Consider the following 24720-nt stretch of genomic DNA (forward strand, 5'->3'; position numbering starts at 1 on the left):
GGAGTCTAACAACACCTGCAACACCTAACACCACCTGCTCCCAGGTTCCCCGTCACCAGCTGCTCCCCAGTCATATCTAGCCTTATCGGCGAATTCAGAACAAAAAGGTAAAAAAATAAATGCATTCTCACTCCCTACTAAGCGGCAAATTAGGCACGGAGACACGCACCCCCGCCTGCTAAATAGCGACATTTGGAGCCTTATAGCTGCGACCCTTTTCTTGGGAGTAAGCTCCGTTGAACTTGGTCGGTTTCACGTTTGAGTAAATGCACGCATTCCACTTAATGCATCGCGTTTTTGTTGTTGTGGCTCGTCGGGGTTGAGGTGATAAGGTTGCAGGACATAAGGACTCACTGCTGCCGGCCTGGAGGGCAGCCTCCTCTTTTGCCGGCGGCTCAGCCAAGCTCCTCCCTGCGCGGGGCCTTTTCTCTTTCTCGCGTGCAGCGAGATGGCTGAAAAGCAGCAGCAGCAGCAGCGAGGCGACTGTGGCTGTCCTTGCAGGAAGGGCCTAGAGAAAGCCGAGGTAAAGAGCAAAGCCGATCAGCTCCAGCCTCTCTCTCTTTCCCTCTCCCCTCACGGAAAAGAGAGGGGCCTCCTGGTGGGAGGGGAGGGACCAGGTTCAGCCGAGGGTCCCAGGTGGAGCCGGGAAGATCGCCCGCCGGAGCAAGGCTAAGTTGCCCTGGTCGCCAAGCTCACTTTCCTAGGGAAACTTTCGTTTGTAAAACGAGAGGACACTGTTTTGGGGAAAACCTAAAATTCAGCAGATGAAAAGATTTCATTTACAGGCTGGGAAGCATGATGCAAAGATTGCTGTTATTATTAATAATACGGTGCATATCGACACAAGCCATATCAGCAAGGAAAGGAGAAAACGGAGAGGAAGGCTTTACCATGTCTGGCTATCATAGCTGTTTAAAAAGGTTGGGGCAGAAATCAGGAGTAGCTGATAACAAGCAAATGCAGGGAACTGCAGGATCCAACTGTGCCTTCAGTTTTTACCAGTGATGGGAATGAAGACCAATAACCCAGAGCCACTGACCATTGGTCCTGTTAGCTAGGGATGATGGGAGTTGTAGTCCCAAAACATCTGGCGGGCCGAGTTTGCCTTTGCCTGACGCAGAGGAATAGAGCATGAAAAAAATAATTCCCTAGTTCTGCATCCTGGATTCTGTGCAAAATGAGAATGCTGGCACGACAGGGAGCCTCTTCCCAATCTTGAGTCCCTACGGGGTAAATAAAAATGACCTTGTCACCTTCTGGAGTCAACTCTTATCCAGGATCTGTTTTCTTCTTGGCTATGAAGTTTATTAGGTGGCCTATGGCAAGTCACTAATCTTGCTCTGTTGGGGAGTACTTCTTAAAACACTGCTTAATTATTGAAGTTATTTTAAGATCTTGTTTTCCATATGCGCCTGTATAACGCATTTTAAAATTGGGTGGAGTTTACTTGACAAATGTGCCCACATCAAAGATGAATACAATACCTATATTAATATCTATTTTTGAAATGCCTACTAATCAGCATGCAGTTACTGTTTACATTGCTTCTTATTCTGGGGCAGAGTGGCTTTTGGATTACAACATTTGGGTAACCACTGGAAACTAGGCTTAAATTCAGTTAACTTAATAAGTATATTTACACATTTGTATCTAGCTGTATTACAAATTGTAAGTGTACAGCTTTATGAGCTTTAATGCTTTTATTTGTCAATACTTACTAATTTTCTTGTTCAATTTTAATTTGAATAGCGTTCTCAGTACTATTTGAGAGAGTTGAGCTGAAGTCAGCATAGAACTGAGCTGCAGTAATCTTCTAGCTTTATATTTCAGATCCAAGGTGGTCAGAACTTTGACAGAATGAGTAATTTCAATGTGTAAAGAAATGAAAGTTGTACCACTTTCATAATCAGTGAAAGGACCCACTGGTTTGGTGAAATCAACAAGAGAGAGTGTGAGATCTGTCATTTCAGTTCAGCTCTGCCTGGGAGCCCAACCACCAAAGAACTCCCCAATGTACCCACCCAAATGGCTGCAGATGGACCTTTTGGAGCTCTTCACAAACTCTTTTAATGGTCCTGAACAGTTTAGTCTCATCAGCAAACCTGGCAATCTCACTGCTCACACCTAATTCTAAAATGTTTATGAACAAGTTAAGAAGCACAGGTCTCAATATCAATCCTTGGGAGACTCCACTATATCTCAACATTTATTCCTATTCTCTGATTCCTGCTACCTTATGGTATATAGTATATGGTATATACTACCCAAGCTGATAGCATTAGTGCCCACCCCAACTTTTATACTTAGACCCCAAAGGCCAGAAAGTCTCCTTCGTTCTTCTGATTAAGGCTGCCTGCTGCCCATTTTGCAAATGGTATTGACAGGAAGTGGGAAGCCTACTTCGCACTACTCCGCAGTGGGCTATCCAGGCTGTTACTCTCTATATCCTATCCTCAGAAGAGAGAATAGATGGCTAAAGAGCAAGCCAGCAAGTATGCAGGCAAGCAGGGGAGCAGTGGCAATGGGGAGACACTGTGGTTTCAACAGAGGGGAAACATAACTGTAGGGTGCCAAGAATCACCAGGGCCCTTTAAACATGATAATGCTACTGTCAATTCCCCTGGAAAACTAGCTGTTGAATTAATCTAGTTTTAAAGGATTATTGCAAATCATGTTGTGCTTCTTACATATGTATCATTTTGTGCACTTAAATTGCTAAGGTTATCAGCACAGCTGCCTCATCTATTGTTGCTTCCTCAGTTTATTAATGCTTCTAATTCTTGTAATAAAGGAACTGAAATGAGAAGAGCTCAAATTCTATTTTGGAATTTTGAAAATTGCAGAAGCTCTGACTACATTAGTTTATAAGTTCTTCTCTATAATTAAGATGTAATTCATCTCCTTCCAAAAATAAAACAACAAAATTATATATCATGTGAATTATTTTGATACATTTTGTACAAGACTGACTAATTAAAGGTTTTATGGTTGCTATTTTTATAAAAGGAATATGACCGTTCTTTACACCATTATATTAAATGGAAATTTTCTCATTTGAGAATCGTGGTAGAATTGAAATGGGGCGGGTGTCTGATGGACAAAGAAAATTACTTGCCAACTTTTAAGCTAACACATTTCATAATACTTGTTGGTTCAAGGACTGCTTCAGATCGTGCAGTGTTCACTTCCATAGGTGATATTTCTCATGTTTAAAGCACTGAGCTACAATCCTTCCATATGAGAGCGTATTTTCAGAAACGTGGCATTCAGCTGGTTTATGCCAGTCAGTATTGAACTCATTTCCCTGTTATTAAGTTGGAAATCAAAGACCCATCTAGTCCAGCATCCTGTTCTTGCAGTGGCCAAATACCTATGGAAAGTCTGTAAACAGAACCTGAGTGCAATAGGGCTCTTTCCAACGGTTTTCCCCAGCAACTGGTATGCAGAGGCATACGGTCTCCAAGTTAAGACAGAACATTGCCATCATTGCTAGTAGCCTTTACAGTGGTACCTCGGGCTACAGACGCTTCAGGTTACGCGATTTTGGGTTTTGCACTGTGCTGAACCTGGAAGTACTGGAACGGGTTACTTCCGGGTTTCGGCGCATGCACAGAAGCAATAAATAGTGCTTTACGCATGCTCAGAAGTGCCAAATCACGACCCACACATGCGCAGACACGGTGCTGCGAGTTGTGAACACTGCAGGTTGCGAACGTGCCTCCTGCACAGATCACGTTTGCAACCCAAGGTTCCACTGTACTGTTGATGTTATTCTTTTTTTAAAACCACCCAAGTTAGTAGCCATCAATACCTCTTGTAGGAGCAAATGTGTGAATAAGTAATTCCTTTTGTCTGTCCTGAATCTTCCACCATTCAGCTTAATTGGATGGCTCTGGGTTCTGGTGTTATGAGAAATGGAGGATTTCCAGGGGATGAACATGGCAGACTGAACGTCTTCTGTTGGCAAGTTGCTGACAGAGATAATTACATGGTGACTGATGATAGCCAGGACATAAATCTTGGCTATCAAAATTCACTCTGGAGATAAGAGTGAACAGGTTAATAACCTCTGATGCTCTGAAAAAGCCCTTTTCTGCACCGGGAGACCAAGAAGCTGTCAGCACCTTGGAATCTGGGTGGGGGTGAGCAACTTAGAATGGAGGGATCAGCATGTTGCCCAAAAGCCACTCAGGAGCCCTGAAGGCCATAGGGGCTGCAAGTCTGCCTTTTTTCTAAAGATCTCTGAGACTGTTAAAATTTACAAATGAGAAAGATGTTTCTGTCTGCTGGTTGAAATTTACATTTGGTGTGTGAGCTACTTTCTGGCTTTAAGAAGAGTTGATCATTAAAGGGCTGAAAGCAAGGGGGGGGGGGTAATGTTCTAATTGTTTGAACCAAGAAAGTTTTATGATAAAGTGAGTTCTGAGTGCTAAAAAAATTTAATTCTCCATTTTCCCAGTGAAAGTGTTGCCTTGAAATCAAAAGTAATTTTGTTACTTCATATTTGCTTTGTGGGAAAGGAATGTGTTCTGATAAGAGATAACACTGTGAAGATCTTAAAGTGGAGACGGGAGATTGAAGATCTTAAGATTGAGACTGAATTGTTAACAGGAACATTCAGTATGGTAAATACTCTGTTGGACATTCCATTGACTGTTGGCATCCTTTAGCAATTGTTTGATGAGCAGTTAAAAAGAGATCAGAGCTAGGATTGATGAAAGTGGACCAGAGAAGGATGAAATGGGAAGTGGAATTAAAGAGGACACAGTGATTTTGGAGAACCATATGAATATAGGATTGCCAGAACAGGAAGGTGAAATGGTTGAGTTGGAGGCAACAGATGGTGAAATGGAGAATACCTGCACACAGGTGTGTGAATGAAGGCAGTTGTGGGTGCACAGTGGGGAGGGGCCCTAAAACTGCTATTCACACAGTCAGCCTGGCTCATGACTGCGTGGACCTGCCTTCACTAACAACCTAGTGCATATTTTGGAATACAGTCATACCTCGGGTTAAAGGCGCCTCAGGCTGATCATTTTCAGGTTGCGTTCCGCGGCGACCCGGAAGTAATGGAACGGGTTACTTCCGGGTTTCGCAGCATGTGCAGCTGCTCAAAATGACGTCATGCGCATGCACAGAAGTGGTGAATCGTGAGACGCGCAGACGCAGGTTGCGTTCTGCTCAGGATGCGAACGGGGCTCCAGAATGGATCCCGTTCGCATCCAGAGGTACCACTGTACATGCCAGATTTATCTGTATTTTAAAAACAACAATTTCAAGTTCATGTCAGATAAATGATTCACTTCATTTGAAATGTTAGAGAAAAGTGGCAATCTCCCCCACCCTGCCATCAATATACTTCAGTCATGTTGGCTTAACAGTAATTCTGTAAATCCTTGGTGAATCCTTTTGCAAATGTTTGTCATTACGCTGATACATACCATAAGTTGAAGCTCATACTAAAAGGTGTTCTACTGAGATGAAGCTTACACCCAGCTTATGCAAATGTATATCATTTTTCTTTGCAGCAAATAGTGTGTATAATAGTTAGACTAACATATAATAATAATATGAAAGGTTTCAAAGGACTTTGATTTCATAGCAGATTTGGGATTAGTAATGATTTGCAGTATTAACTGGTGTAAACCTGCATGGCTGCATTGCATTCAGGACAGATACTCCAGTTTACATCAACTGTGAAGGTGCCCTGGAGTGTTTGCTTGGCATCTGCTAAAATGTGGTAAATGAAGAATGACAAATTGCAGTTGTTAATAGTAATTTCATGAAACTCCATTTGAAAGTTATCTTTCAATGTCTGTTACTGATGACCGATTATCAAGCTGAACGAGTTGCAGAAATCTAATTTATTTTTCCCTTCAATTTAAATGTAAATATTTAGGGAATCTTGTAGTTGCTCATCCTTTAAGAAAATATATAGAGTCTCAGTTTGCGTGAAATATTAAAAAAAGAAGCACAGTCGACTGTGCAACTTCGGAAGCTGTATTAGAAGCAGATGTTTTAAAGCTGTACATAAAAGTCAATGGATAGCTACCTTGTGCACAATATATCACAGGTACAGGAAACCTTCATGTTTTTACTTGAAACCACTGCAGAGATGGGTATTGAACCCACGGGTACCCATAATATCTAAAGGTGTCAAGCAATGCTGTGCAAAGGAACCAGAAGGAACACTGTTCTTCGCCATATGCACAAGAGCAAATGCTTTTTGTGCAGCCCTTTTCACTGCTGGGCAGATTCTGCATTGGACTGGACCTGAAAAGTCTGTTGGTCAACCACAGCCAAGCGTGTAGAAGCATGTACCCCGCCCTCCATAGCTGCAAATGGTGAGAATTGTGCTATTTAGAAAAAACAACTGGGGTCAAGTCCCTCCTAGAATCATGGGACAGGACTATCTCAGGTCAAACAGGTCCCCATTCTGCACAGAAATCACAATGGACTCCTGGATGCTTGTGCCGCAATGCTTATGGTTTATGTGTGGCCTGATTCATTCATAGTCCTAGTTCACAGTTTATATGGATAGTGTGGAAGGGTAGGTGACACTTCTGCACAAAGTAAAATGATATACAGTAAGCCAACAACCTATGTGCACGGCAGTTAAAAAACAAAATGGAAAGGGGGAAAAGTTCTGGAAAAAATGACTTTGGTATTCCCAACACCATTGAACCCAGTGTGTTCTGACTATACACAATTTTGGCTTTAGGCACGATCCCCCATGTAAGTTGCAGCCTTACTTGGTTGCAGAGATGGCTCATCTGTGGTCCTGCAGAAATTGCTAAACTCCCAAGTGCTATCTTCCTTGACTATTGACCATGCTGCCTTGGGCTGATGGGAATTGTAGTTCAACATCTGGAGGTCGCCATGTTGTCTACCACTGACCAAAAGGATAGAGCCCATGTGTGGGAACCTTTTACCCTCTTGATGCTGCTGAGCTACAACTCCCATCATCCGTGGGATGCTCGCTAGAGCTGATGGGAGTTCTAGCTTAGCAAAATCTTAAATGTGAGATAGATAATTGAGTCACCCATGCTATATGGACTTTATATAACAGCTGCCATCCACTTAAACAAATCTCAGTGAATTTATTGTGCGAGTTTTGATTAATCAAATTTGCATATAAACAAACCATAATGCTGAAGAAAAAGCATACTTTGTTTTTAGAGATTCGTGTGTTACAGCAGGAAGAAGGAATCCCCCTTGACTGAGAGAGAAGAGCAGAAATCTGTTCAAAATAGCAATATTTTTAAGTATTTCTATTTAAAACAACTTCAAATGGGGGGATTTCCTGATCAGCTGGAATCACAATTTAATCAATAAATCAGATAAATATTGCAGCTTTCATTTAAAAAGCAAACAAGCCGTTTTAAAATGTGCCTTTTCTTTTTGTTTCCTCCGTAGGAGAATGTGCATCCAAGGAATTTGATCCCAGAGCTTTGCCGTCAGTTTTATCACTTAGGATGGGTTACAGGGACTGGTGGTGGAATCAGCATGAAGCACGGGTGAGTGTTTAGTAGTAGTTGTTTTAAACTAATACCCACTTAGGCACAGATCAGCGTAAGTGGAGGGAAAGTGAAAGATAAAACATGATAGATGTTGAAAAGAAGTAGACAATTGGAACTTCATTAGAGTGGCCTTAAACAATTGTCAAAGAAGGCTACTTACGTGCAATACAGCAGATTATGAATTTTATGGGCCCTGGATAAGAAAGCTGTCATTCTTGTATATCTTAAGCAAGTAAGTCCTCAGACTCTCTGAGCAGAATATAAATAATTTCCTCCAGCTGACAGCAGAACATAAAGTGAATGATTTCGTGCAGGTGCAGTGCTCTAAATAGATTTTCTAAAGAAACTTGTACATGAAATGTTTGGCTTATTTCCGAGTTGCTCTGGATATTTGCATTTGTGGATACCTAGCTCCACTTAGTGGTGGGAAAAGGAAAAACTTTCAATCTGTTGGCATAAAGATATACTGATATGTGTGTCTGGTTAAAGACATATTAGTTACACTGTGAAGGGTTTTGCCACATGGGTTGCCAATTTCTAGCCTTGGGGTCACATGTGGATTCAAGCAGGTGGATTTTGAGCTGTTCCAAAAAAGAGTTTTCCAATGATAATTGCCATTTCCCTCTTCCTGTATAGCCAGTATTGGACAAGCAGTGCATGCTTGGAGAAGAAGGTGAATCTAGATGATAAACAAAAGTGGAAGTAGCAATGGCAACAGAAGTGGGACTCCACTACCCCCAAAGAGCAAGAGAGGTTTTAGAAAAACAGGCTAGAATTGGACGGCAGGATGACTGAAGTCAGTGGCTTGGGTTATAGAAAATTTTTTGGAGGAATAAATGGGAGAGCACCACTTGTATTCATCTCGGGGCTGGAGACACAGGAAGCAGAAGGCCTGTTGTAGTGAAAACCATAAAGTAACAGCTCTCAAAACAAAAACACATGATGCAGAAATAAATCCCATTGATGGTTTTTTTTAACATAATAATAACTTCACCACTTAATAAAGGCTAAATTATTCCTAAGGCCAGGATAGCATTCCCATAAACACAGTGCAATGTCAGTTTCAAATGCTGACATTTTAAAATTATCCTTGCTTAATTTTATTACAAATGTGTAAAAGCCTTGGGGAAGAGGTTGGCATGCAGGGCAATCCTAAGAGGGTCCAGGGAGGTGCAGAGTGGCATATCCTTTGCCTCACCTGAACCCCTGCTGGTTCCTGTCCACCATGGCAAAAGGTAGAGGAAGTGCTGTTTGTGTATATGTGTTTGGGTTTTTTTTTTGCTTGCCATATGCGCAGCTCTCCTGCTCAGCTCCACACCCCATTTTGGAGCCATGCTGTGGCCACAACGAAATTCCCCACATAGAGCCCGGCCGAGGGACACTGCCAGCTAATCCTAACTCCCACCAGCACTTCTGATCATGGGGTAACAACTGCAGCCTTAATCTTTCATCTAAACTGAAAATGGCTCCTGTGTCACAAAAGTTAGTCCGTGACTTGAGGCTGCTGCCTTATATACTCACTGTATATATTTCAAAAAGCACTGTGCTTTCATTGCTGACAATTCTATGCAAGATACCATGTTGATTCTTAGTACAGTGGTACCTCGGGTTACAGACGCTTCAGGTTACAGACTTCACTAACCCAGAAATAGTACCTCGGGTTGAGAACTTTGCTTCGAGGTGAGAGATCGCACAGTGGCGGTACTAATAGTACCTCAGGTTAAGAACAGTTTCAGGACCTCCAGAACGAATTAAGTTCTTAACCCGAGGTACCACTGTACAGTAGCACCCCGAGTTACGTTACCCTTGGAAAACGTAAACTTCAGGTTGCGAAAGAGGCAAACCCGGGAGTGTTTCGCCATGTGCGCATGCACAGAAGTGGTCTACCGCTGTGTGCATGCGTATAACAGTGATCCTCAGGTTGCGAAAACCTCGGGATCCGTCCGGACCTCTGGAACGGATCCCGTTTGCAACCGGAGGTACCACTGTATTCCCCACAGATATATATTGTGCTTTTTAGTTTGACTGCAAATCCTTGCCAGTTGAGTGACCAAATGGAATCTTCTTCATAAATGTGCACCCACCCACCTCCCTTTAACATCCAATGAATGTACCTATGTCTTCAAATATCAGCTGTGCATAACCTGACCAATTAACCACTAGGTGTCTCTGCTCTGCAAAATTCCAAGTAAGAGCTCCATAGTACTTCAATATTATTAAAAGCAACGGTTCTTCATGCAGACATTGCTTCACTTTCTCTTTTGCCCACAAACAGATTTGTGCAATAGTTTTTAAAAACATATATATTTATTTTAAATCATTTACAATCCCTCTCCTCCTCCCTAAATAGTGGCGTACGCTAAACACAGCAAAATATGAACAACTCGTAAGAAAGAACAAAGCATACAGCTTATGTTTCACACTTTAGTCTTAAACCGCTTTATTTGTGTATCAAGTCCCCTTGGATTCAAAAGGATTTTCTTCGGCTTCCTTAGAATTGCAGCCTCGGTTAACCTACAGCAGTATAGATGTTTATTCCCCTGCAAATCAAAAGGGATTTCTTTGTCTCATAGCGTCCACTGCATAATCACAACTATGAAGAGCTTTAAGGGCAACGGCAAGCAATAACACCTCTAAGCTATAATAATGTCGGGTGTTCTAGGGCTAGCTAAGCCTGTGGCAGTAGCTTAAGCACTGCTGTCAGATGTAGATCATGTTGTGATGGGAGGAATTGCTGTATGATCTGTTGTTGATAAATGAAGCCATATGTTTCATGCTATTTTGTGCCTACAGCTAAATGTCTCTGATTTCCCCCTCTAGCAGTGAGATATATATTGCTCCCTCTGGTGTCCAAAAAGAAAGAATTCAGGTAGGTACAGCTAGCATTTCTACCTCTGATAATCTTCCTTGAAAACTAATCTGAAGATTTATCCCGCCCATGCTTACTCAGAAGGAAGTCTGGCTGAGTTACACCCTGGTAAATATGTATAGGATTGCAGCCACAGACATATTTAAACACACATTTATTAGTAGGAAGAAAGCTCAAAAGCTTCATTTTCTAATTAGCTCTGGCCTAAACAGGCTAATTTTGGAACAGCCTTGAATGGTGGCATTAAGGTATCCTGGGCTAAAGAAAAAACTAAGGAGGCAGCCTGGATGAATGGGCCAGATAGATTGCAGTGTTCCTTGTATGCAAGAGAGAGGTGATAGTTTGCTTGGATCTTCTCACTCTGGGGAGCCCTTTTGCCTGTATGGAAGGGTTGCAATTCCTATTGGACAGCCAAAATGAGTTTCTCTGTATTAGAGAGAAACTTATTGAAGCCACATAACCAAGACATGCATGCAGGGTGGATAAAAAGCAATGATTTTAAAATTTAAAAAAATAAAAAATTGGTTTTTTAATTTAAATCAGATTTTTAAAATTTAAATCAGAGTTTTTAAAATTTAAATTGGATTTTTAAAATAAAATGCTTTTGGAGGAAAAATCTTTCTAAAGATAGTTTTCTATTTAAGTTACATTATGGTCCAAAGGCTATTCATCAACAAATAAGGATTTGTTTTAAGTTTTTCATGTGTGCTAAAACTTAGTCTAAGTTTTTTTATTTAAAAAAAATGTTTAACCACATCAGTTAACAAACATGGATACATTTGCTATAATGTTATTGTTTTAGTTAAATAAAATGCTTAAATTGTTTTTAAGGAAATGATTATTTTTCTCCTTCGAATTAAATACAGCAGAAAAGTTGTCCAAATATAAACAGTTAACTTATTAAACCTCACAATAATTTCATAATTATCTGTTTATGTATTTCTACTAGTATAATCAAATCAGTAATTTTTGATATAACTGTAAAAAGTACTCTGAAAATTCATTATTACAAATATGAAACCTTCATCTGGTAGTAAATATTAACATTATACCAGTGAGAATGAGCCTTTCTGTAAAAAATAATGATGATTTAAATCAAGTCTTACTGACTAGTGATTTAAATCGTGATTTAAATCGATTTGATTTAAATCAAATCCACGCTGCATGCATGTATGTCCACTTAATTATCATCTTTTCCTTTCCATTTATTGGTCCTTTGTTCCTGCCACCTCACCCCTCAGACACTTGGGAGTGGTAAAGTGAGATGGTTTATTTTCTTTTTTGCAGCCAAGTTTATTTCACAAATGACATTGGAGGGTTTTACTTGCCATTAATGCCACTGCTGCTGTGAGCTACTGTCAGGAACAAGAGTGGGCTGCCTGCCTTACCCTTATATTGGGCTAGAAGAACCCCCACAATAGCAGGGTTGATTAGGAGCACTGCTTTCGTCCAGTGGCCAAGCAGGAATCGCCACTAATAATGAATCAAGAAATTGGCTCTGTACAGCCGTGTTTCTCTTGACCTTAGAGGCTGGTTGAAGGGGCTTCTCCTTCTACCCACCCAGAATGCTGGAGCAGTCTGCAAAGCTGGGAAGAAACAGTGCTTAATATGATGAAAATAGGCCTGTGCAGTTGGGCCTGTATGTTGTATACCATGTATGTCCAACGTGTCGACCGCGATCGACTCAGGGACCACGCAAGGATTTTGGTCGATTGCGGGCACCTCCAGCACCCCGCTGGGCCGCCATCTTTGCCTGATGCCCAGTCAGCTGGCCAGCCCGGAAAGGCACGAGGCACCTGCCTCCACCCCCAACAAGCCTCTGGGCAGGGAGGCGAAAATGGGGCACGCACAGCTCTGCACGGGCTGCACCTGTGGAGGCTCCCAGTCAGCTGGCGAGCCGAGGGAAGGGCAGCTTGTGTGAGAGAGACCATGACGTTTCTCCTCCCTCTCCCCCCTCTCACCGGTTCCCATGGAAAGAAAACTCTCTCCCTCCTAGTTCTGCATGGATGCTGAACTTTCCCCGCCTTTCCAGCTCCAGCCTAGATACATTTGTTTGAAAGTAAGCCACTGCCCCCTTCCCTACAGAGCTCTTCCATCCGGTAAAGGGGGAATTGGACATTTCAGGGCGTGTTGGCTTCCCGTGTGCACCAATGGCCTTGGGAGGGGGCTAGCATGGGGGTAATAATTTGTTATTATTATTATCATTATCATAATTTATTATTTATACCCCGCCTGTCTGGCTGGGTTTCCCCAGCTAAATATAATACGTTTAAGTTGAAGAATGACAATGGGAGAGCGTGGTAGCTCACTGCCAGTTTTTGATATTGGATGATGGATCATATCCTGTTGGATGTTGGACGTGCCTGTTGTATACCATAATGAAAAATTGGATTATTATTTTTTAAATAATCTTTATTAATTTAAATTACACACATATACAAAGAATTTACAATCTCATACTACAAAAAGAAAATTAAAGAAAAAACAATTAAGAAAAAAGAAAAGAAGAAAATACAGAAAAAAAGAAGAAAAAGCAGCATAAAAAACTTAATCTTCCTAATTAATACTTAAATAAACACTTAAATAAAAAAGACTTCTGACAAAACGAGTCAGATGTCTGAACTCGAAAATTTTGATTTTAAAGGAAATCTTTGTGTTCTATTGGCACAGAAACTCAATCTGTGAATATTGTGTTGTGATTAACAGAAAGCATGACCAATACAGGTTTTTTTTTTAAAAAAGTTACTAGATTGAATTCTCATAGGTGCCCCAAGAATGTATCGGTAAAATAAAACTTAAGTGCTATTCTATACTTATTGACTCAAAGGATGGCCCCAGTGAGTTCAGGGGAGTTCCCTCCCAGGTAAATGGATGTAGGAGTGCAGATTAAATCATAGGCTGTTTCTGCTGCAACATTAGTGAAATAAATATTAAGGTATATTTTCAAATGAAGGCTGTAATCCTATACTCACCTGGATGCAAGCCCATTGAATGCAATGGAATTCACTTCTGAACAAATGTGCATATAGGGTTGCTCTGCAAATATTTGACCAGGGCTCTGTGTCTTTTCTGCGATTGTTTGTACGTGTGCCAGAATCAAAAGATGGATTCCAGAGGCTCTCGGTCTCAGCTTTCATTTGTGTGTCTCTAATCCTTTGAAAGAGAGAGTTTCGAAAACCAACGAGCATGCTAAGATGGTGGTAGTTTCTAACAAAGTGCATTTCCTAGGGGAGTTTACTTCTTAAAGTCGAGCAACACAAAATGTTAAAAATAAAATAGAATCAGTGATATAGAAGGGTGTGCATTTCTATAGATCTATATAGTACTGGTCATACAGTTTTCTTAATGTTATCGTAAATTAGTTCACCAGAAAGGGAACAACTAAAAAATGATGTTCTCAGGAAAGGCAGCATCATACGCCTGACGTGGCACCAGCACCACTGCAGTTTGCTAAGAAGGGGAGAGCTGATGTGGCAGAGACAGAGAGGTGCTGTGCGGACACTCTGGTGGAAATGGTGCCTTGGTTCTGCTCATTCACCTTCACAGAAGCATCTTCTCCACTGCCTGGCCCCGCTGCCCCCTAGTAGACGAGAGTGGCAATGGTCAGGCCAGGAGGACAGGTATGTGCTGTCATTTCCTGCCCTACCGCCATTCTGTGTATGCACACTGTGGAGCAAGACTGGCTTCACAATGCATTCAAAGAATATACCGTATTGGCCTGAATATAAGCCACACCCGGAAATAAGCTGCACCTTTAAAATTTGGAAGGGGGGAGAAGAAAAAAAGACAATACCAGAATATAAGCCGCTCCTTAAAATTCTGCAGGTGTTCACACCCGTAAATGGCATATGTAGAAGAAAATCCGAAAGGTACCAGAGAGGACCCGCAAGTGGGTCAAACACCTGTTCATAGCACTGTAAATGCAAATAAAAAATCAATACTGTCCTGTAAAATATGGGGGAAGCCATGAATGGCACTAGAATTAATTGCACAAGAGTCTCGCTTTGTGTGTGTGTGTGTGTGTGTGTGTGTGTGTGTGTGTGTGTTTTACCGTATGTCTGTTTCAGCAGCAATATCCTAAAAAGCAATTTTGGTAAGGTCATGAATTTAAGTCACACTTTGACTTTTCACGGTCGGAATTTGGAAAATAGTGTGGCATATTCAGAGCAATATGGTATTTATCAGCTAGTCAAATGCTGATCTCCGTCATTGGCCTTACCCCCCCCCCCCAAGTTTGATCCTGGACAGGGAACTGGTCACTTCCACCATGCCTTAACAACTCACTGCACATTCACATTTCTGCACCCTCTCAGAATCTAATTATATTGAATGTATTTTATCAAGAACTACTTTCTCCAGTGGGTTTTTCCTTTCTTGTTTTATTAAAATGCAAAACCAAGCATCAAACAAAATCATAACAGAAAACAGTTACTAAATTCCGAAGCAGAGCCAAAAAAAAGTTGCAGTGGTTTTTCAGCTCACAATGCAGATCTTTCTCTGATCTTTGAACCCTTTATAATTTAGTTCGCTGAAATGTAGGTGTGCATAAATACTCAAACTGTGTCTCCAAATGCTTTCATTATAGCCTGAAGATATGTTTGTGTGTGACATTGAAGAACGGGACATCAGTGGTCCCCCACCACACAAGAAGCTAAAGAAGAGTCAGTGCACGCCTCTCTTCATGAATGCTTACACCATGAGAGGTAGGCAGCAAGCAGCGTTATTGAAAAGTCAGCACTTCATAAACACGAGTGTATTCTGCTTATAAAATGGAGATTTCTTAATTGAAACTGCAGCAGAATTGGAACATGCCTTTACAACAGTACAATGCAATTCTTGCAGTAATTGCTATAACAGCTAAAACATCTTTCTTTTACTGATTGGTTGATTTCATTGACAGTATATATATGCCTCCTTATAACAAAAAACTCTCTTGATGGCTTTTTGAAAAGGAATGATTCAGAGAAGCTTCATTCGGCAAATACAAATATGTACCCCAATGGAGTCTCTCTTTTTTGGTAACAATTGCGACATTTTTATTATGGGCCTTCTAGCGGTTCCCTCCCTGCAAGAAGTGAGGTTACAGGGAACCAGGCAGAGGACCTTCTCGGTGGTGGCGCCCACCCTGTGGAATGCCCTCCCATCAGATGTCAAGGAAATAAACAACTATCTGACTTTTAGAAGACATCTGAAGCCAGCCCTGTTCAGGGAAGTTTTTAATGTCTGATGTTTTATTGTGCTTTTAATTCTGTTGGGAGTCACCCAGAGTGGCTGGGGAAGCCCAGCCAGATGGGTGGGGTATATTTATTTTTATTATTATTATTATTATTATTATTATTATTATTATTATTATTATTATTATCTCTCTGTATGTGCACAGAGTATGGCTGACTTACTAGTCTTCTGAGGGAGAAATCATAAGTGGCAGAATCAGAGGTGCCCAGTTGCCTCAGCTAGCGGTGAGGCAATGAATGAGTACCTCCTGGCCATTCCCCTTATTTTCAATGTTTTGCTGGTGCTCGTGTGCTGGCAGCTTATCCTCCCCTCCTCTCTGCCTCATTCTGAGGAAGACAAAGAGGCACCATGGGCGAGGTGGCTTCAGAGAATGCTTTTCCAGTGTTTTTTTGGGGGGGTTAGTAGACATCCTCTCTCAAATAATTCCCAGCCACCCCAGAATAGTGGCAGCTCAGGCATTTTCCTGGGCCACTTGTCCCGCAGTGCCTTGCTTTGAGAAAATACCCCTTCTTCTTCAGAATGAGGCGTGTTGCTGCCATATTAGCAGTGGCAAGACATTAAAAGCGATGAGGAGGAGGAGCACTTGGAAAAGAGTAGCAGAATGTTCAAAATCAATGAACCTGTCTACCACTTAGGCTGGGGAAGGAGGAGACAAGGAAGCAGGCAGGTTTTGGAGAAAAGTTTTATACTGTGTCTGTGGACAGGGGTCTGGGTGCTCTTGGTAGGAATGAATGCAGGGAGATGAAGGCTGAATTTTCTAGCTCAGTTCAAAATAAGACAAATGTTTGACTGTGGGACTCTAGTCCTTATCGTTAGGACTAGACTACAGTCATACCTTGGAAGTCGAACGGAATCTGTTCCGGAAGTCTGTTCGACTTCCAAAACGTTCGAAAACCAAATCACTGCTTCTGATTGGCTGCAGGAAAACCAAGGTACGACTGTATAATCCTGAAAATATGTCTAGCGTGACTAACAAGAGAGCCAGTAAATCAGAATCTGTTCATATTGTTGCTTGGCACCTTTGGAATGGAATGGGTGGAGGACCAGTTCAAAGGTTAAACTCAAAGGACTGGTTCTTTATTAAATCAAATCAAATCTTAGAGAGAGAGAAAAGAAATAGTTTGGGGTATTTCAGTCTTGACAGGGCATTTGAATTTTCATTCTGAGAATGTATGCCTTCTGGGGATGTGTGTGTTGAATGTAATTAATACACCCTCAGGTGGAGAGTGTGGCTGAAGTCCAAGATGAGAGAGATAATTTTCTAGATTGTTATTTGCTTCCTTTTAAGTTTGTTCCCCAAGGAATACAAATTACTAGAAATTGTGAATATTGCCTCTGTTTCCCACCTGTGCTACTTAGCTGGTAGCTGCATGCTAGTATTAGTAATTAGTACTGGAAACTGGTTTTTGTCCCTGGAGTGCTGGAGGAGACTCTTGAGAGTCCCATGGACTGCAAGAAGATCAAACTTATGCATTCTTAAGGAAATCAGCCCTGAGTGCTCACTGGAAAGACAGATCCTGAAGCTGAGGCTCTTTGGCCACCTCATAAGAGAAGACTCCCTGGAAAAGACCCTGATGTTGGGAAAGATGGAGGGCACAAGGAGAAGGGGATGACAGAGGACGAGATGGTTGGACAGTGTTCTCGAAGCTACTAACATGAGTTTGACCAAACTGCAGGAGGCAGTGGAAGACAGGAGTGCCTGTTGTGCTTTGGTCCATGGGGTCACGACGAGTCAGACACGACTAAACAACAACAATTGGAAATTGGTATAGATGTAGAAACAATTTTATTAAGAAAGTTTGTGGTGGGGTGAACCCACCCTTCCGGCGTCACTGCAACTTACCTGGAGGGAACAGGGGCAGAACTGGGTGATGACAAGCTTGGAGCAGTGTGGTCACATTGGCAGGAGCACCACACTCCTGGTGTGGACCCTGTTGAATATTTGTCACTACTAACATTTTGGCACACACACTTCCCTTTTCCTAATATTCAATGCCAGTGTTGGGATATACGGAGCATTCTCTTGAGCTCTTGGCTACAAATCGGGGTTAAAATAATAAAACCAAGTTTTGCTGATCTCTGATAAAATACTACAAAGAAGGCTTATAGGAAAATGTACAAATGCCTCCTTCATTGTTTTGTGGTGCGTAAGAAGCTGGCTGCATTAAGCTAGTGAAACTGAAGCAACCCATACATTTTCTCTGAGGATTACTGAGTGCAGTCTGCCATGCTTTCCGTTGATTTAAATAAGTGAGTTGTTTTGTCTTTTAATTTACCTTGTCCGTATTAGCAAAAATATTTAACGTAGGTCGTAAGTTTATATACCAGGAACATATCAAGAAAAAAAGGAGCTGCGATTGAAGAGTGATGTTTGAGTCATGTTTTTCATTAAAAATAAAACATAGAAGTTTTCGCTTTCGTAGGAGCTGGAGCAGTAATCCATACGCACTCCAAAGCTGCTGTAATGGCCACACTTCTCTATCCTGGAAGAGAGTTTAAAATTACTCATCAAGAGATGATAAAAGGGATCAAGAAATGCACAGCAGGAGACTATTTCAGGTAATTTCTCCTTGAGAAGTTTTCAGGCTCGTGTCGTAGTTTACCCCGATTTCAGAACAATCTCTCTTGTTCATATTTCAGATAATCTGTTTTTATGTGCAATGTGCAAATACTTCACTTTAAAAAAAGAACTTCTTCTGGTAATTTCCCAGAAAATATGTCTGCAGTCCTATAGATGGTTATGCTGGGCACAAATTCTGTTGAACTCAGTGGGACATATGAGCTGAACTGGCATAAATTGGCTGTTGTTGTACAAGACACACCTCTTCTGCCTTTACAAACCTATGTTAGTAGATGTAGATCGGGGTTGGCAACCTAAGGCCCATGGGCCACAAGCGGCCCATGGGGGTCGTTTACCCGGCCCATGGACTCCCGCCACCCGCTCAGTCAGCTCCTGTGCGCTGTGCTAAACCAGTACAGAGCAGAGTGGGCACTGCCTTCCGTGACTCTGGCTGGCTTCCCATTGGCTGCAGGAAGCTCCAGCAGCCAATGGGAAGCTTCACACACCTCCTCTGCTCTGGAAGAAGCCAGAAATAGCATTTGCGCATGTGTGCGCACACTCCGGCCCACCATGGTGTCTGCAGGACCGTGAACCGGCCCAAACCACAAAAACTTCGCTGACCCCTGATGTAGAGCTATCTAATAATTCCACAGAATCTCTGAGATCCCAGGTTACTGTTACAGACATCCTTGGAAGAATTGGGTAAAGAAGGGTGGTAGATATTATTTCAAATCCAAATTCCTATAGTTGTTGCATTTTCAACTACCTAGCACATTTCTTGCACATTAGTGTAAAATTATCTCCTATGTTTTCCTAGTAACTAGGGTTTCTTGGGTCATTTTGTATACCAGATTCTAGCTTTGTAGCTCGTTTATGAAACGTCTTAGTTCAGTAGCTTGATCGTTTTGACACTGTAACTTTAATTATTTAGTTGTGCCCATTACAACAACATTGTAAGGGAAGTCAGCATTATTACTCCCATATTGCAGATGGGGTGGGGTGGGGGAGTAGCATGAGAGTGGCTTGCTTTAAGGCCATCTAGCACATACATGGTAGAGGCAAGTTTCAAACTGGAACTTTCTGATTAATAAGTATGCCTGCAGTCCTAATCGTACTTGCTTGGGAGTAAGCCCCATTTAATTCAATAGGAATTACTTCTGAGAGGACGTGGTTACGGTTAAACTGTAAGGCCCCATCGGCACTATACATTTAAAGCAGTATTATACCACTTTAAACAGTCATGGCTTCACCCAAGTAATTTTGGGAACTACAGTTCCCCTGAAAGTGATACAATTCCCAGAGTTCCCTGGGCAAAAAGGGATTAATTGTTAAACTGCTCTGGAAATTGGAGCTCTGTGAGGGGAATAGAGGCCTCCTAACAACTCTGAGCACCATAACCCCCATATTTCAGACTACAGTTCCCAAGATTCTTTGGGGGGAAGCCAAAACAGTTTTAAGTAGTTTGATGCACTGTAAATGTATAGTGCAGAGGGGCCTACTATGCTGCTCTGGTTTTTACTTCTAACACGCCCCCCCCCCCCATTTTATGGAGGACACATACAAATACTCCCTTTGCAGAGGTTTTTTGTTTCTGGTAATCAAGACGGATTGAACTTACATGTACTGTATTTAACCTTTCTAGATCACGTGAAAGTATCCTAAGAATCACGATACTTCTGTGAGTGAGAGGTGCCCAATCATCTTTACATATAAGAGCGAGATATACTTAGAGTCATATCTTATTTTAGAACAACAAAGTTCAAGCATATAAATTGTGGCATGTTTAATTTATTATTTCTGTCATGGTTCCAACAGTGTATAGCTAGTACCCTGCCAGTTTTAATTAACTTGGTTTAAACAATGCCAGGTTATCTTAATCCCACTTTAGTATTCATAGAGCAAATTCCAGGGCGGGACAGGCTCCATCTTGCTCACAGTTGAGATTCTCAGAATATGATAGAACAACACGAATGATCTGCTAAGACTTCTAAGCAAACAATTACAAGGGAACAAAACATCAATTCTTGGAATTCACGTGATATTTTTCTCTCCTCACTCCCTTCAAAATGAAAGAACTCAGGACCCAACGAAACTGATCAGTGGTCTGATCTTTGCACAATTAACTTCTGGAATTGACTTCTCTAGTGTTTTAGGATGACCAGTGGCATAAGCAGACTTTTGTTTTTTACAATTCATGGGTGTTATGTCCGTTGCAGTAATAACCTGTTCCAACAGTGTAGCATCACCTACCATATGCTGGTGATTAATAACAAGAGATTAATATTGTGCTGTTTGTCACAGCAGAGTGAAGGTCCGTTGCTGCTGGTAAATGCTTAAGACAAATAAATGCAAAATACAGAACAATTGATAGAGTCTAGCCAATGTTAAGAAGAGTTTCAACTTCTTTGAAATTGTTGACACTTGCAATGCAATCCTATGCATTTCTCCTCAGAAATAAGTGTCAGTGGGACTTGTTCCTGGGTAGGCGTGTGGTGCATGGTTGCTGCCTTAAGTCATGTGGTTGGTCGTGCCCATTGATGCTGTGCACCTAAACACTACCATTCCTGAGTGCCAATTCCATGATGAACCAATGGGAACATAGATAGGGAGATGTTTTCAAAGAAACGTTTGTTTCAAAAAGTCCTTAGTACAAACAAGCTGTGATGTTCACTATCTCTTTGATGATTTAGTTCCTCTTTCATTCACTTCTATGCTTTAGATCAAACTCCTCCTAATACCACAGTGACATGGTGCTGGTGTCGTCATTGTGTTACGTGATTTAGGCTGCAATCCAGCACACACACACACACACACACACACACACACTGGGGAGCCTTTACAGAGTCGCAGGGCCACCAAGCATCCAGAGCTCTGCTGCACACAGCTCGTGGAGCAGAAGGTGGGAGAATTGTAATATGACCCAGCTCAGGCTTAATGCTGTTGCATGACAACAGTGACACTGGCTTGGGATCCAGCAGACCTGGGACCGACTCAGTCAATCCCCACATCCAGAACACCCTGCATTGGGGCTTTCCACTGGCGACTGCTGCTGCTAGGCATCCCAGCAGTGGTCCTCCTGCCTTCCTGCACCTTCAACTGATGGAAGGGGTCATGTACCACTGATGGCCAGCAGGAGGCCAGCTGAACCAGGAGAGCTGGGTAGAAAGGATTGCTCTTCCCTGGGTATACGGGATGCCATTGCTGATTTTAATTCATTGTTAATCACCTGGGCGGCTTTGTGGCAGAAAAGTGGGACATACTCCTCCATTGTCTCCTGAGACAGACAGATGCCAACCAGATTGCTTTGGACCAGCCTTTCCAGGTAGCAGAAGCATAATGCTAACCTGAAAAGGAACATGTGTCCCAATTCCATCATCTTTTCAGGTATGATGATACCTTAGTGGTTCCTATTGTCGAGAACACACCTGAAGAGAAGGACCTGAAGGAAAGAATGGCTCAGGCAATGGATGACTACCCAGACTCCTGTGCTGTGCTGGTCAGACGTCATGGGGTCTATGTTTGGGGAGAAACTTGGGGAAAAGCCAAGACAATGTGAGTTCTTCTTCTTCTTTGGCAGTCACTCATAGCCGAGTACAACTATGTGAGTACAACTACGAAGAAGCACAATGGTAGCTCACTGCTGTTGCAAGCAAATATCACTGGATTTTACATTCCTGAATGTACTAGAGAATTCATGTTGTTTTCAGGTGAAGGTATCGCCACTTCTGCTTCACCTGTGTCTTTCCTTTAATATATGTAGATACTGAGAACAGCTCTCATACACTCAGATTCCCAAAAGTGAAGATCCCTGGGAGTACAATTCCCTTTTGCAAATATTTTCAAAAGCCTTCACATGTTTTGCAGATCGTAGCACAGACTTGGGAGCTAAGCATAATTTTAAAAAAACTAATTCGGGTCTTGTTGCTATTTATGATTGCGTTTCTAATGTGAGGAAAGACATTACCAAGATAATGTTGTATAAGAAAAAACACACAAAATTTATATTGCTACAATTGGTGCTAAATCACATAGCAAGATGCCAACTTTCTTCGTTTTGTCTTTTAGGTGTGAATGTTATGACTACCTTTTTGATATTGCGGTACAAATGAAGCAACATGGACTTGATCCTACTGCAGTTCCAAAGGAAGAAAATGGGATCGTTTAATACCTCGACATCTCTCACCAAAATGACACTGATATTTCAGTGAAATATCAATAGGTTTTAGGGTTCACGCCCAAGCAACTTTTAACATTTTGCACAATATGTGCTTATTGGTTTTAGTGAAATATTGCTGCTAAATACAGACCATTTTATGCTGTTTGTTAAAATCCTGAAGGATTCCCAAGGCAGTATGGATTCCCAGTTGTGCATATTAAAGAATCTGGGACTTCCCTTTCCCTTTACTTTCACAGTACAACTGGCATGTTTCTTTAGGATTTTCCTTGTGGCTCATATTCTATGATATAGCATGATCAAAATGCAAAGGCCTTACAACTTTTCAAATTATTGTAAGGTTTTCATAAATAAAAGACATGTTGTATTTTGAAAGCCTAGCATGGCACCAAATGGAAAAGTTCTTTAAAACAGCTTTAAACTAAATCAACAAAGAGTCTAGGTCTGGAAAAGCTTGATAGTGTTGAAAGAGTGCAACGTATAAAAGTACGCCAAAATGGGACATTACCCTTTTCTCTTTGAAAAGTGCAGTAGTAATTATATTTTACACTATCCTCTTTCCTCAGCAACCCCTAGGTTACAATAGATTTTCTCTTGGTTAATTTTAATGGATGCCTTCTTTGTAAGTTAAGCAGAGGAGAAAATGTATGCATTAAAAATGATAATATTTGAAGTAGAAATGAGAATCAGATATGTGAAAGTACATGGTGACTTTCTTTTTTATATAATTAAATTTATAATTTCCGTTTATGTACAAATGTACAATTATTCAACAATCGTTCTAACATTTCAAACTTTGACTCTTCTTCCCCCTCTTTCTGCGGTTCTTTGCATTTATTTTCATCATTTACTGCATACTCCAAATTAACTTATTATTTTATTCATCTATTCTCATATCTATCTCACAAACATTTTTAAAGCCGCAGGTTCTTACAATAATCCTACCAATGTCTTGATTTGTTTACAATTTGTTTGTAAATACTCTATAAAACATTTCCATTCCTTTTTAAAAAGCTTATTGTCTTTATTTATTTTTCTTCCAGTAAGGATATTGTTGTGGATAAAACAGCACATATCATTTCTTCACCATTTCAGTTACATAACTATGTTGGATAATATTGCCAAACGATTTAATCCTCTTTAGAAACAACTCTGTTTTCAAGGAAAATTAAATTCTGTAATATTCGTAAAGTAGACCTTTGTGCCAAGTTTCTTTCAGTATGGCTTACACCATGTGTAATTTTACTAAAGAGACTTGATTACAAAAGCTTTGAATTCTACAAGTGGGTGGTTTATACGAGCAGTTTCTGTGTGACTAGAATCTCTGCTGCTCCTGTATGATTTCTTAAAAAGGCCAGGGGGTTCCTCGTCTCTACAGAGCTGCCCTTAAATCTGAATCAAACACTGTGTTTGGGATGGTAAATAAGGCACTACACCAGGCATAGGCAAACTCAGCCCTCCAGATGTTTTGGGACTACAACTCCCATCATCCCTAGCTAACAGGACCAGTGGTCAGGGATGATGGGAGTTGTAGTCCCAAAACATCTGGAGAGCTGAGTTTGCCTATGCCTGTACTATACCCTTTTTTAATTAGGCATATATTGGTATCAGATAGCTTCCATGAAACAGGTAACATCTGAATATTTCATGCAGGATGGAGATACAAGGAAGAGAATATTTCCACACTTCCATCAGCTAAAGGTCTACCTGTGTCAGGATTCGGGGAATCAGCTTCCTCCCCTGTGGCAGTAAAGAAGATCAAACAAAAGGAACATCTTACCAGTTAGATTCTTTAGTAATCACAGTGAGAGACAAAAGAAAATGTCTCCCTAGAAATGGCGGTGCTCCCAATTAAGGCTCACACCCCATCCATTCCTATTAATCTACGTCACTCCTACATCTTGAAATCTGAACTTATACCCTCTGCGCTTTCTGTTCTGAGACTTTCTGAGCTCTTCTTGACCTTGGGAAGGGCAGTGGAGGAATGATGTCCAAAGACTGTTCCCCATCCAGTATTTCCCAGTTCCTGCCTTCTGAACTATGCCTCTCTGCAAACCGCTGTTCCAAATCTACACTGTCCTCCTTTTCCTGGGAAGACAGGATCTTGGGGGGGGGGGGTTCCCACCATCCCTCCTCAGCACAGTCCCAGACAACCAGTCAGTAAGATCTTGAAGCGCTTCTAGAAAATTTTCTAGGTTTGGTGAAACATCAAGGGAGCAGAAGTTTCACATTCTACTTTGGTATCATTGCCTCTTCTGGCTCAGTACTGTCTACAGGTTTCTAGGACTTCTTACAAGACTTTCTCCCAGTCCTACATGGAAATGCCTGGGATTGAACCCAGTACCTTCTGCCTTTCCCCCAG

The 24720-nt window shown here is 41.4% G+C and overlaps 1 protein-coding gene across 1 annotated transcript; it reads left to right on the top strand.

Annotated features, from left to right (window-relative positions):
* The first annotated feature begins 375 nt into the window (after positions 1–375).
* On the top strand, positions 376–23371 carry APIP (APAF1 interacting protein). The gene is made up of 7 exons (XM_079952687.1): positions 376–523; positions 7417–7517; positions 10341–10389; positions 14975–15092; positions 18048–18183; positions 21569–21736; positions 22250–23371. The coding sequence occupies exons 1-7, from the start codon at positions 449–451 to the stop codon at positions 22347–22349; spliced, it is 747 nt and encodes a 248-aa protein (XP_079808813.1). The 5' UTR covers positions 376–448; the 3' UTR covers positions 22350–23371.
* The last annotated feature ends 1349 nt before the right edge of the window (positions 23372–24720 follow it).

This window comes from Podarcis cretensis (assembly GCF_951804945.1).
Source record: "Podarcis cretensis genome assembly, chromosome: 1".
NCBI lineage: Eukaryota > Metazoa > Chordata > Lepidosauria > Squamata > Lacertidae > Podarcis > Podarcis cretensis.